Below are 15,072 nucleotides of genomic sequence, written 5' to 3' on the forward strand. Positions count from 1 at the left end.
GCTGCAGCATCCTCTGCTCTCTCCGAATCTCTTTCTCCAAAATGTTCCCTCTTTTATAGGACTCCAGTAAACCAATCAAGACCCACTCAAATGGGTGGAGACATGCCATCCCCTAATCCAGTTTAACAGCCATTCTTAACTAAATCATATCAACCAGGGAGATGATCTCATTACAGTTTCAAACATACAGCATTGAGTAGAAATTATTCTACCTTTATGAAATGGGATTTATATTAAAATATGGCTTTTCTTAGGGAGCATACTTCCTTTCAAACCAGCACAAACAGTTAGTTTGGTTGTTGTTTTTCTCTATCAACATGATGTAAAATGAAGTAGGGCCATATTACTACCTGCTATAGCAATTGCCAGATCAGTAACAGATCAGAGAGTTCTGTCTGTTTTCCTTGTCTTTCCCCTCCACTTCACAACTGATCTTTTTTTTTTTACTTCCCTTACTTAGGAAATATGAAAGCCACTACAATTTAATATGCATGTCATTGCTGTTCCTAAAAACTTGTGTGACATTAAGAACGTAGGGCATTCATGTATCCACAATTTATATTGTAGATTTAGGTAGAAAGTAACTTGTAAAACTTAAAAGAGAAAAACAGTTGTTTGCAGCAAGCTTAAATCCAACTATCGTAGATGAACTTCGAATGTCTTCTAGTTCTTTGGTAATGAATAAACCATTTACTATACTGCTTCGCGTAGATTTAATTACACTAAAAATAGTGTTTTGCTTTGCAAAACTTTCAGAATGATTATTCTTGCATTATCGTGCACAAAAATAAAAGTAATCTTCATGTCCCACAGTATAAGAATGGCTATATTTAAAAAACAAAATAAAAAAAGAATGGCTATAATCATTCCACAAAATATCATTCAGTTACAAAACTGTTGAAAGAAAAAATCCTTTTGATAAAATGTTGAAGTGGAGGAACAAAAAATATTAAATGTGTGCACATGGTGACAACAATAACTTAAATATTTATATGTAAATTGAAATGTTTATATAAAAACAAATTTAATGTTATAGTGATGGGATTATAGGACCTTTTTCTTGTTTTTTTCAGATTTCCTCTAGTGTTATATTGTCATAATAAGATTAAAAAATCTGTTCAGGCTTTCAGAAACTGTTCTACATAGGGTTCTCCAGGATATATGTATGATCTTTCATCAGTATGCATTTGATATTGCTTTTAGTTGTTGGCAATGCTGCTTAAGAAGAAACGTTCCCTTCTTAACAGCCACATCCTCCATCTAACTTTTTCCTTGGTGGGAACTGTTGATAGTGGACATGAGACCTCCATTATTCCAAATTCAACTGCTTTCCAGGATCTACTTTGTGATTTTGAAGTATGTACATAAATTGGTAATGTATAATCGATGAATTCATTTCTTATTCTGTAAAATGATAAATGATTTTCTCTCTGAGATGTCTTTCAAAGTCCATAGTTTTATGATGCTCATGTGAATATCATTATTAAAATATTAAAAATATCATTACTAAAATATGAAAATAAGAGTCTATGCCCTCAAGGGGTTTAGTGGTGAGATTTTTTTCCCCACAAAGATAGTCCATTTTACAAACAGTATAGAAGTGAAATAATGCAGTATATATATTTGAGTATAAATAACAAGGATTCATCTCCACTGGCTCATTACCTATAGCAGTCTCTGCCCTTTCAGGGTATTCATCCTCATACCCTTTTTCCGTTAACTTTTTTTTTTTCTTTGCATGGGCAGGCATTGGGAATCAAGCCCAGGTCTCCGGCATGGCAGGCGAGAACTCTGCTACTGTGTCCATCGCCTGCCCCCGTTTAACTTCTTTTTAACAGCACTTTGCATACTGGTCACTCTGTGCTGAATTTTGAGTGTATTATATTCCCCTGTGAGACTGTGGACTTTATGAGTGAAGAGACCATGTCTATCTTCTTCGGCTTTGAATCTCTACCACCCAGAATGATGCTTAGCACTTAGTGATGTCTAAATAATACCTGACTCTTCTTCCTCATAAATTCCGTAAGCTCTGTTTTGAGTCACTGAATCCCTATCAGATAGCCTATGTGCCCTAATTGCTTTACTAGCCTGTGTTTTCAAAGCGTATTAGCAGACATCTTCTAAGTACGAACCCAGTGCCTATACTAAATAAGAACTCTCCCTATCCACAGCTCTCAGCATTTGGAGTAGTCTGTTTCCCTCTTTTCCTTGCAATTCCTGGTTCACTTGCCAGCTTTCAGGCATTACTATTCTGGTTTTTGTATCTTTCTCACTATTTTTCCCGTAATTTTCTGGCAAACGTAGTAAAGGTATCCATCTTCACTTTATCTTTTGTCTCTCCTCCAATTAGTTTCTCACCTATTTTCCACAGCATCACCACTATGGAAATTGACTCTCAAATTTAAATTGCTGGCATTGACATCTGAACTCCAGAAGATTTCCATTATTATATACCAGCAACACTTCACCTTAACATTCCTCCCAAGTTAGTTCTTCCTCTTAACTTCTCTGTTGACACCACAATTCTTCCAGTCACCAGGGCTTAAAATTTAAAAATTGGCTTCCTTCTTCCTCATTATTTACAAACAGTCTGATCTTAAGTCATATAGATTCTGCTTTCACTTTTCATATAGCCCAGTCATTTCTGTTTCTGCTGCTGTATCTTAACCCACTCCCTAATCAATTCTCCTCTTGCCTCCTGTGATAACTGTCACTCCTTCTCCCTTTCCTCATTCTATCCTATATACTTTTATGACTTCATTCTTGCCAGAATATAATCCTATTACTCATTGGAAACATCCAGTGATATCCCTTGCCTATACAATAAGATACACATTTCTTAGCCTTATATTCAAGGTTCTAATACCTGAGCCTCTCGTTCTTAAAATAAAATAAAATTATTCCACTTCACCTGTAGTGTACAAACCTGTAACATTGTACATCTATTTCTTCCTTCCCAACCTTTGTACTATTGTTTTCATACCTTTCATTTCTGTGTTAATTAATAATCCCTACAATACCATTTTTTATTTTTGTTTTAAATAGTCAATTATGTTTAAAGACAAAAAAAATTGTTTTTTATTTGCCCCATATTTAGTATCTGTGACATTCTTTATTCCTTTGTGTAGATCTCCATTTCCTTCTGGTATAATTTTTCTGCTTGAAGAACTTCCTTTAACATTTCTTGTAGTGCAGATCCTCTGATAATGAATTCTTTCATATGAAAAAGTCTTACCCTTCTTTTTTTTTTTTAAGGATATTTTTGCACTGAATGGAATTCTAATTGATGGTTTTTAGTCACTCTATTTCCTCATTCCTGATTTGCACAGTTTCTGATAAGTCTGCTGTAATTCTTATCTTTGGTCCTCTATAGATATAGATGCTTTTAAGATTTTATCTTTATAACTTCTTTTCACCACTTGGCTTTAGATATATCTTGGTGTGATTTTTCTTTATGTTTCTTCTGCTTGGGGCTTGTTGAGTTTTTAAGATTTGTGAGTTTGTTCCTCACTCCCCCTTTTTTTCTGGACTCCAATTAAACATTTCTTAGATTGCTTGAGATTGCCTCACAAGTCACTCATTCTGTCTTATCTCGTGCTTCATTTTGAATAGTTTCTATTTTATATCTTCAAGTTTATGATCTTTTTTCTGTAGTGTCTAACCTACTGTTAATCAGTATTTTTCATTTCTAGGAGTTTATTTGAGGTCTTTTTTTGTATCTTCCATTTCTCTTCTCTTCATGTTCATGTTTTTATTTATATTCTTTAGTACATGGAACGTGCATAATAGCATTTTTCGTTACTGATAATTCCTATCATTTCTGGTCTTATGTAAAATGATTGCTTTTTTTCCTAGTTTTGGATCATATTTTTCCTATTTTTGCATGCCTGGTAATTTTTTATTTGAATGCTGGTTATTGTGAATTTTACATTGATGGGTGCTGTAATTTATTGTTTTTCTTAAAGAATGTTGAGCTGACATGCAGATAAGTAACTTGCAATTATTTTGATCTTTTGATAGGGTGGCCTCAGGGTGGCCTCAGTAGCGGTTAGACAAGTGGGACTACTTTTACATATAATTTGTGAGGACTCTACCCAGCCCCCCCTGTATTACAAGGTCTTTGTACTCTGGTTAGTTGGAATGCAACTAACCCTTTGTGTGCTCCAGTAGTCATTTGGTGTACTACTTTCCAGTGTTTCTCTAATCTCATGGAGTTTCATTCAACACAGGAAAATATTATTCAGTGATTGGAGGGAAACATTCTCTAGCTCTCCAGAGTCTTCTCTGCATATAGCTCTTGCCTCTCCCATTCACAGCTTTGCAATTTGTAGCTGTCTCCATGTCCCCACCTTCCCAGACTGTCCCCTCAAGACATTGAAACCTCTGATCTCTGTTTGGGCTCCCCTTTCCTGTGATGTATACTGGAAATTGCCTCCAGGCACAAATGTAAGGGTCATCTTGCTTGTTTCCCTTTTCTCAGGGATCACAGTCTTACATTACAGTGTGTGATAATTATAGTTTCATAGGCATTGTCCAGTTTTCATGTGTTTATTGTGGGAAGGTAATTTCCATAGCAGTTATTCTTTTATGGACAGAAGCAGACGTCCTACATATGAATTTTACAGTGCTTTACCATGTAAAAATTAATAAAGTGTTATATTCAATTAAATACATAAGTAAAATAAGTTCCATGTACTTGTATTTGTGTTTGTTAGATTGGCATTTTGGCTATTTTTTTAAACCTTAAATATACTACTCCCCTTTATTTGTATTATAGGTCTGGCTTCATGCACCATATGAACTTCATCTTTCCTTATTTGAACACTTCATTGAACTACTCACAGAGTCCAGGTATTAGTTTAATTAGTGATTAGCTGTTCAGTTATAGAAAAGATGTCAGTACAGTTTTTAAATATTCTTTCTCTTATAGTGAAGCTTCAAAGAATGCCAAATTAATGAGGGAATTCCAGTTAATTCCAAAGCTGCTACTGACTCTTCGAGATATGTCTTTATCCCAACCTACCATTGCTGCTATTAGTAACGTGCTGAGCTTCTTACTACAAGGTTTTCCCAGCAGCAATGATTTGCTCAGGTAATGAAAACTTCTTTTATATCCCTGTGATGTTAATACTATAATACCTATGTTGTTAATACTATTCAGGACATTTGTAAGGTATGGAAAACATGCATGTCTCAGTACCTTGCCTTATGGAGTGAACCCAGTTGTTGCCACTAGTGAATTACAGAATTCTGGTGAAAAAAGACATAGAAATGAGCCCAGTGAGATTGATTGGCCTGGACACAGATATGTTCAGTTTAGGCCCCTTCTCTCTCCCCTGCTAATTCTCAAGTGCATGTGCACAGTCACAAACCCACACACCATCATGCTCATGCCATCTCTGTTTATTTACTATCTCCTAAACAGATGATATTTTATCCAAACTATTTATATTAGTATTATTCAGTTGCCAGTGTGAAAGATGGCTTAAGGCTATTTATGGAGTGTCTGTAGAAATGTGTTCACATGACAATCCTCAACTGCTGCTGAAAAGTTGTATTAGAGAATTATAATTATTTTTATCAACAATATTTATCTAGCACTGTGGTGCCCTTCACTGAAATCTAAGTTTTTCGTTTCCTAATTTTACAGATGAAGAAACTAAGGCCCAAAGAGGTTAAGCTACTTGCCCCAGCTCACAGAGTCAAAAATGATAGAGTCGGGGTTTTAACCTTATCTGTGTTTCCAAAGCCCTAGTTCTGAATTACTATGCTACAGTGGATGCATATAAATATTAGGACATTTTTATTTGGAACACACTGTTTGGCCTTTAACTATTTGGGTTACTACATTAAAGACTAATATTTCTGGAGAACTATATTTTTCTCTATATTTTTTAAACACTGTTGTATATAATGTTAATTGGGATGGAGATGGGAAAGTAAACCAAATATAATGTCCTAAAGGGCTATAAAATGTTACTTAAAATAGAAACTGTTGTTTTGTTTTTTGCTTGTTTGTATTCAATTTGAGGAGGAAGAAAAATAAATCCATAGCTTTTTTTTTTAATTATGTTTGAAGGTTTGGCCAGTTTATTTCTTCTACTCTGCCAACATTTGCAGTTTGTGAAAAATTTGTAGTTATGGAAATAAAACATGAAGAAAAGCTTGACACTGGTAAGTCTTTTTTTGGTCTTTCACGTATGTCTTTGTCTTACATCAAGTCTAAATGATATGCAAAAGTACAGAATTACCTTTAAAAAGTTAATACAGTATGAGTTTTGCTTTAAAAATAGAATTTTTCATAATTTTATAGGATTCAAAGCAATATTTCTTGCCCTCCGTTTATTTTCCTCTCCCTCTCTCCCTTTTTCCCACTCCTATTTTCCCTCCCCTCCACACCTCCATCTCTCTCTTTCATGCCTTTGGCAAGGCATTTTTTAAAAATTTTTTTAATTGTATAATATAGGAAATATACAAAGCCAAGAAAGGAAAAAGCAATAGTTTTCAAAGCCTTCTTCAACAAACAGGATAGATCCCAGAGTTTGTCATGGGCTACCATACCATCATCTCAGATTTTTCCTTCTAGCTGCTCCAGAACATTGGAGGCTAGAAGGAATATATATATATATATATTTTTTTTTTTCTTTTTGTGTGAAAAATAACATATATACAAAGAGCAATAAATTTCATAGCGTAGCACAACAATTAGTTGTAGAACAAATTTCGGAGTTTGGTATGGGTTACAATTCCACAATTTTAGGTTTTTACATCTAGCTGCTCTAAAATACTGGAGACTAAAACAAATATCAACATAATGATTCAGCAATAATACCCATTTGCTGAACCCTACCTTCCCTGTATAACTCCCCTATCACCTTTGATCTTTCTCCCACTCTTTAGGGGTATTTGGGCTCTGCCCATTCTACCTTTTTCATGTTGGAAAGTCTGTCAATAATAAGGGGTAAGGAGATGGAACTAGCTGATGTTCTGGAAAGACTGCCTTCTCGAGTTTCAGGGACTCATCTGGAGGTTGTAGGTTTCTGGAAAGTTACCCTAGTGCATGAAACCTTTGTAGAATCTTATATATTGCCCTAGATGTTTTTTAGGATTGGCTGAAATGGTTTTGGTTAGGGTTTAGCAAGTTATGGTAGGTATCAATGTCTAACTGAAGTTTGCATAAGAGTGACCTCCAGAGTAGCTTCTCGACTCTATTTGTACTCTCTCAGCCACTGATGCCTTATTTGTTGCACTTTTTTCCCCCTTTTGGTCAGGATGGCATTGTTGATCCAACAATACCAGTGCCAGACTCATCCCTGAGAGTCATCTCCCATGCTGCCAGGGAGATTTTCACCTATGGATGTCATGTCCCACATAGTAGGGAGGCAATGATTTCACTTGCAGAGTTGGGCTTGAAGAGAGTGAGACCACACCTGAGCAACAAAAGAGGTCCTCTTTTGGAAGTAGCTCTTAGGCACACTTATAGATAGGCTAAGCTTTTCTGCTACATGCATAAGCTTCACGAGTGCAAGCCTCAAGATCAAGGGCTTGACCTATTGAGTTGAGTGCCCCTAATGTTTGACACAGTATCAGGGGTTTCTTTCTCTTTCATGCTTTTGGTAAGACATTTTTAAAATTACCTGTCTAGGCCCCTGTTAGAAGAGAAACAGGATCTTGAGTTCTCCTTGGTAGAAACGAATCCTATTCTGATCCATGGCCCTGTAGACCAGGGATTTTACCTCTAGAGCTGTGGCTGTCCGTTCCAGAAAGGGAAGGGAAGTTTTAGAAACAAAGTGAAGTTCAAGCACTGATTACTGAAAAGGTGCTAAATTAGCATTTTAAAAGACAACGATTAAGGGTAATAATAGTCTGTGCCCAAATAAGTAAAATATATAACCATTGTTTAGCCTAAAATGAGCTTCAATTCTAGAGTAAAGGAAAGCATGCAGATTATGACTCATTAACCCTTAACTCATCAGTGGGAAAAGCAGGCCTGGCACACTGGGCCATGGATGTCCAGCTTTGTGTTTTGTTTTTCCAGTAGTATCTGTAGAGAACTACTGAACTCTCTTTCCCCCTTTCTTTTCCATTTTTCTTATGCATTTGTGTGCCTTTAGTTTTCTTCTGTGCTACTTAATTCTAACTTTTCTTTTATGCATTATGTGTATTGAATAAGTCTATGCTTCCTCTTTTCACTTTTTAATTCAGGTAAATTTTGATATATCCTTTAAAAAGAAACTAAAAATCAAGGATTTGGAAAGTTGAGATTTATGGTGGTTATTATTTTTATTCATGTAGTCCTCATTTAATTGCTTTCCTCTTGTTGGTAACAGAGAGGAGAATATTAATGTAAAAAGAAAAGGTTTGATATCAGTCAAAATTGTGGATTCTCTACACTCATGTAACCAATTCCTGAGAGTCTGGGGTTTCAAAGAAAGAGAGAGTTTATTGCTAGATACAAAACAGAAGATAACATGGCTTATCAACCTAAAAATCTGTCTTCCCAAACTGCAATAACTCTTGTATTTTTATAGTATCAAAAAATGGGTAGGTTTTAGGATAATGTGGCTTGAGATGAGGTTAGAGATGATCTATTCATTGAGCATGTACAGATGGATTACATGCTTTGTACAGAATGCATGTAAGAAAATGATGGCCTTATATGATGCTGGGCATGATTTTTAGTATTATAATGAGGTATAGGTCACTTGTATGTTGAAGTTTAAGCGGCTGTGCCTGTCAAACAGGCCCATTTTGGTAAGGTCCAGCTTCCTTTATCAAGATAGCTTTGGAATTGGGGTGGGTTAGTTCTGGGCTGACTCAGGACTTTTTGTTAATAAACGTTAGGCGCCGTTTGTAATGATCATAAGACTCTAAAATTGAAAAGCCAAAAATTTTTATAATACAAGGGCACAAGATAAAGGCTATATAGCTATGCAATCATTATCAAAGTTCAAGGTAACTAGATTACGTTTCAGCAATTTCAGATATTTCCTTCTGGCTATTCTAATATGTTAGAAAGTAAAAAGAAATATCTATATAATGATTCAGTAATCATAGTCACTTCTTAAATCGTAACTTCTCAGTTACAGGTTCACAACCTTTCATTATCACTAGTTTAGATGAAGCTAAGGTACCTGAACACATTCAGTTTGCTCTTCTGAGTTCTATTTAACTGGACCTTTTTTCATGTTTACTCTAATGGTAAGCATCATGGGAAAAAAAAGTTTTCTAAAAGATATATTTTCCTGTGAGAGTTCAAAGAATATATGGTGTTGGATATTTTGTGCTCATTTTCTGTAAGGGTGATTTAATGTATTTATTTTCATTTGTAGGAACTGAAGAAGAGTTTGGAGGTCTTGTATCTGCTAATCTTATCCTTTTGAGGAACAGACTTCTAGATATCTTGCTAAAATTAATTTACACATCTAAAGAAAAAACAAGCATTAATTTGCAGTAAGTAAAGTCTTTTTAGAATTGATGATCCCAGTTGCTAATACTAGTTAATACACTGCAGCAAAAAAAAAAGAGGAATAACTGACTTTAGACTTTTTTACAAAAGCACTGCAATCTATTGTTTCTCAAGAATGAGCCTAATCATTTATTTTTTATTTGAAATCCTGATGCCTGAAATAATTTTGTTTTCTTTTTATCCATCTGTCTTTGAATAGAGCCTGTGAAGAACTAGTCAAGACTCTGGGTTTTGACTGGATTATGATGTTTATGGAAGAACACTTGCATTCCACCACAGTTACAGCAGCCATGAGGATTCTTGTTGTCCTGCTGAGCAATCAGTCTATTCTCATCAAATTTAAGGAGGGACTCAGTGGTGGAGGGTGGCTTGAACAGACAGATTCTGTATTGACTAATAAGATCGGAACTGTATTAGGTATGAGACTTTTAAAGACAGCTACGATGTTTTGTCTTGTTTTTAAATTTTATGTAAACCTATATGTGCCAGTTCATCTTCATGGTAACTATGAAGAATCATATTATAAATTGTAATTAATGATAGAATGAAAATTTTAGGTTTCAAATCTGGCTTTTTAAATTGCCTGTCAGGTTGAGTCATGATACTAGGATTTGAAACCTCAAGGAATTCTATATGGTCTTTTTGATGTATAAGTACATAATTAGCAAATTATCAGTAGAACTGAATAGTAATAACTAGTATTTATTTTGAGTACTTAATACCAGTTACTAGTCTAAACATTTTCCATATATTAACTTATTTCATTTTCACAATAACCCTTTGAGTTATACCTACTATTATACCCATTTTACAGATACACAACCCAAGGTACGGGGTGAAGTTGTTTGTCACATAGCTAGGAAATATCCAAATTTGAATCCAGATCACTCAAATCCAAAGCTCATGCTTTCACAGCTATGCTGTATGTTTCTCAGGGATTTAATCTCAATCAGAGTTTCAGCCAATACTTCTGATTCTTTGCTCACTAAACTATGTTGTTTCAACATAAAACTGATCCATTTAAGTAATGTTAGAAAATAATAGTTTCCTATGTTAGATTTATTTGAGTTGGTAAGTTTCTGTTCATATTAATCATCTTGCTTTGGTGATAATGAAGATAATGTTTTCCTGAAGTATTTGAAAACCGTGTTTTTCACTGTGACACTACATATTACAATCATATATATTCATTATGTGTCTGATCTTAAGGAGCTTCCACCAAGAATACATATTCACATTTGTCAGAAGAAGAATGAGCATTTAGTATGTAATTTATATGTGAAAATATAGAAGTAACAATGTCAAGATGCTTCCTGGACGACTTTCTCAGATGTTAAAGAAAATGATATAAAGGCAGACCTTTCAACATAGAACTATTTTGTTGTTCCTTCATGATGTTTCTGTCAGTTTCTGAAGAAACTTGAGTATGCAATAAAGGAAAATATAATACTATTTCTATTTCACAGTTAAATTGTAGCTTAAGAAAATTAGGAAAATTATCTGCTCCAAAATACACATTTTGAATTTTTCTAGATATTTTTCTGCTTTGAAAAATAGATCTCTATGTTTCATTGATTCTGGGGAAGGATATAACCTACCAAATGTAATTACTATGAACAGTTTAGTAGCAAAAAATAGTCTTTTGACCTGATAATAGCTGCTAGAGTGTAAACGAAGGTAAAATTGAATGTGAGAGTGTTAAACAGTGTACATTGAAGGCCAGAAGCTGCAATAGTAATAACAACTAAGATTTATCTAGTACATATGGTTTACAAAATTCTTTCATATATTTCCTCTCATTTGGCCTTCACAGTTGTGGAGACAGGTATTTATTTTATAGGAAATAATTAAATCTAATAAATATAAATTAAGGAGTCATTTCTGTAATTAGGAAGTTAATAGTGTTAACTTGCATAACACTTACAACACTTCTGGATAATAGTGTCTGAGAATCTGTCTTCTTACTCTTAGTCCTATACTTTTTTTCATTCTATACCACTGCAGTAATATTTGAAAAGGTGCTTTTTCCATAACTGACCTGAGTGATTTCATGCCTTAGAATTTGTCCTTCATTAGTACTTGGTTACATATTCCATGTGCTGTTCTGATCCCAATAAAAAGAAAACTAAGAAATTTTAGAATTTAATTTAAATTCCTGAATATCTCTTTCTATATATGTGTATGTATGGCTATTATATATAACATACATACATACACACACACACACACACACACACACACACATCTGATGAGCAACATAATGTTTTTGAATGTTTTAATTCAAGGGTATTAGTTTTTGTCAGATTTTTCCTCTATAAAAATACGTTCCGTATAGAAGTCTCTTGAATGTAAGTTAATGCCTAACTTAATAAAATATTAAATATGCCTTAAAATATTTATTGGCAAAATTTAGTTTGTGAAACTTGAGAAAGGAAAATAAATGCTAGTATTGGTTTTCTTTTAGCAACTTTTTTTTTTAAGGGGTTCATGGTCCGGGAATCAAATCCAGGTCTCCTGCATGGAAGGCAAGCATTCTACCACTGAATGGTAGAATTTATTTCCTGTTTAACATTAAATACCACATTATATCTTTTGATTTCATAAAGCTCAAGAATGTTCTTTGTACTCATTTTATTTAGATTAATCAGTTAATTGTTTTGCTTATTCATTTTATCCAATCTCAAATTCATAGATAGTTGAAGAGTATCTCTAGTTTAGTATGGTTTTCAGAACAAATGAAATATTTTAACTATATTGTAACAGTTCTAAGTTACATTTTTTGTACCAGTAACAATTCTAAGTTACATTTTTTGTAGCATTTTAAATTATGCTATACTTTGAATTTAACTTTATTTTTAGGGAAATACAAGCAGGAATATACAAGCTCTTCTGAGGTCAGTCATTTAGTGAATAGAATTTATATCACCTCTAGAAGCATTTTATTTAGATTTTAGGTAAAAAAAAATTGTAAGTGGATTTCCTAATCCATCCAGTCTTTCAGTAATGTTGTAAACAAGAAGCAGGGAGACAGCATCATTTTACAGGCTCTAAAAAAGAGACACTTGATTCCAAATCCTAGTGGCATGATTATTAACTTTAAGAGCTTGAACTAATCACATATTTTCTGTTATAAAAATGATAATAGTTTCTAACTCATAATTTCATTATGACTCAGAAATGAAATGATAATATGAAAGAACTTGAGTAATTGCTATATAATTTTTTGTTAGTAAGAGTATTTTTTTATTAATTCACTATATCATGCTGAGTTAGGAGAAAATATTTTAAAAGCAGCCTACACATACATTTCTGTTTTATTACAGTAAGTACTGGCAAGGATGTAGATACTTCATCTTAGAACTAGGAAATTAGAAAAAATATGCATATTCATTTGAAATATAATTTGCTTCGAACTAAAAATGTATCCTTCATCTGTTTATTGGTAACCAACGTTTCCCATTGAAAATTTGGCCAGCATGTGTTCTAGCCTGAACACTGTTCTAGATTTGGAAGAGTTAAAGAACCAAATATTTGGGTTGGGCCCTGAAACTAGGGCAGGACTGAAAGAAATGCTGATGCTGTAAGCCAAATTAAAATGTGATGACCGTCTCCCAGAATAGCGGTATTTCTAGAGCTCTGGGAGTTCAGCTCAAGCCTATAGATAGCCACAGTGGGCTTGGATTTACTGTCCCACTGCAGCATGACCAGCAACAGAGTTACAGATCATGTTGTGAGGAAGGATTGTTTGACGTATTCATTTTTTTTTATCTCAGATTCATAGATGGTTGAGGACTAAAGAGTTTAATTATTGTTTTCAGAACAAATAACATATTTACTATATTGTAACAATTCTATTTGTTACTTTTTTGTAGCATTCTAAATTTTAGCTATACTTTGGGAAATACAAGCAGGAATGTTAGAACTTTTCTGAGGTCATTCATTTAGTGAGTAGAATTTATATCCTCTCATGAAGCATTTTTCAGACTCTCGTGTCTGATTATCTCAAGCTATGTTTGAAAACCTATATCCTAATAGACAAGTTTGCTAAAGTCATATGGGTAGTAGAGTAAAACTTTTGACTGAAAGTTTAATTCAACAACTGAATAGTTGTGTTCCATTAATATGAGTGTTCTATACCTCCCTTTCCATATTTCCCACCAGCCATCCTATATAACCTGCACCACTTCCACTGCTCGGGGCTGTCCCCATCTTAGTCTTCAGCCACCTGCATAGCCTCATTATAATGTTCCTTTGATCAAGCTGGAGACCCGGGTTCGATTCCCTGTGCCTGCCCATGCAAAAAAAAAAAAAAAACCGCTTTGATGGAGGGAAAAAAAATGTATATGTATATACATGAGTGTTCTGGATAGAAGGTATAGTATTGTGAATCGTGCCCTTCTTTATTAATGCACAGTTATTGGTAACAAGTGGGCAATACATTGTTAACTTGTACTTACTGTTATGTTTCCTCTTCTCTTAGGATTCAATGTGGGCAGGAGTGCTGGTGGGAGAGCAACAGTCAGGGAGATTAACCGGGATGCGTGTCACTTTCCTGGTTTTCCAGTTCTCCAGTCATTCCTTCCTAAACACACTAATGTCCCTGCCCTCTATTTTCTCCTCATGGCATTGTTTCTGCAGCAGCCAGTTAGTGAGCTGCCTGAGAACCTGCAGGTCAGTGTGCCTGTCATCCGCAGCCGATGTAAGCAGGGTTGCCAGGTAGGAATTATCTAGTAAGGTGTAAGTGTAATTATTTATACCAGAAAAATCTCCATAGGGTAATGGGTTAATCACAGTAAAACCAGCTATTAATTCTGTTATTTCTCACATTCCAGTTATGATTTGGAATAGGAAAATCTGAAAGTATCAGGAAATTTCCTCCAAATTTCTTTTGCTTTTTTTTCCTTTATGGTTACTCTATATGATGAAATATATGTAAAGACTTTGGGATGATATTTCAATAGTTCCCAAATAATTCCTTTGAGTTACATGATTTTATCTAGAGATACGATTTCATTTATATGGAATTTAAAAGAAAGAGTGGCTTGTGTACTCATAAATTAATTTGATGGATTTGAACCATGAAAACAAGATTCATAGTATAAGTTCTATATTCCCATCATGGTGCCAAATGCTTTTGAATACATTCTAATAGTTCACAGACCGTTTTAAATGAAAACACTGCATCTATGCCCTTATATTAAATCAAGATATGGATTTGTGCTTAGCAGAATTTGATTGGTTGTGTACTTTTTTGCAATATACATGATACCATAATCTTAAAATATCATTATATAAAACTGCTATGAATCAACCTCCTCCAAGTGATTTTGTTTTGTCAAATCTTATATGTAAATAATCTAAAATTGAATTTAGGACTTTGCCGGGGGTAGAAAAAAAGTGAATCAAACATGTTCTTTTAAAAGATCATTCCTTAAATAATCAGTTCTGTAATTTCATCTCTTGGATAATTAGCATGTGATTTATTTCAGTTTGTATTCTTTAATATTACTTTAATGTTTCAGTATAAACCAATGTTTTTCACATAAGTACCTGTGACTGGATGATTTGTAGTATTTAATTTTTCTTTACAAATAGAAATATGG

The 15,072-nt window shown here is 34.0% G+C and overlaps 1 protein-coding gene across 8 annotated transcripts in view; it reads left to right on the plus strand.

Annotated features, from left to right (window-relative positions):
* WDFY3 (WD repeat and FYVE domain containing 3) overlaps positions 1-15,072 on the plus strand; it is a 348,587-nt gene that overhangs the window by 250,975 nt on the left and 82,540 nt on the right. For 7 of the 8 annotated variants that reach the window (XM_077142948.1, XM_077142947.1, XM_077142952.1 and 4 more), the window contains 7 exons: positions 1,204-1,356; positions 4,778-4,851; positions 4,931-5,092; positions 6,080-6,174; positions 9,333-9,453; positions 9,669-9,886; positions 13,950-14,185. In XM_077142948.1, coding sequence (XP_076999063.1) covers positions 1,204-1,356; positions 4,778-4,851; positions 4,931-5,092; positions 6,080-6,174; positions 9,333-9,453; positions 9,669-9,886; positions 13,950-14,185 — 1,059 coding nt within the window. The remainder of the gene's footprint in view (positions 1-1,203; positions 1,357-4,777; positions 4,852-4,930; positions 5,093-6,079; positions 6,175-9,332; positions 9,454-9,668; positions 9,887-13,949; positions 14,186-15,072) is intronic. The other variant, XM_077142950.1, reaches the window with a different exon arrangement.

Source organism: Tamandua tetradactyla, chromosome 24 (genome assembly GCF_023851605.1).
Source record: "Tamandua tetradactyla isolate mTamTet1 chromosome 24, mTamTet1.pri, whole genome shotgun sequence".
Classification (NCBI taxonomy): Eukaryota; Metazoa; Chordata; class Mammalia; order Pilosa; family Myrmecophagidae; genus Tamandua; species Tamandua tetradactyla.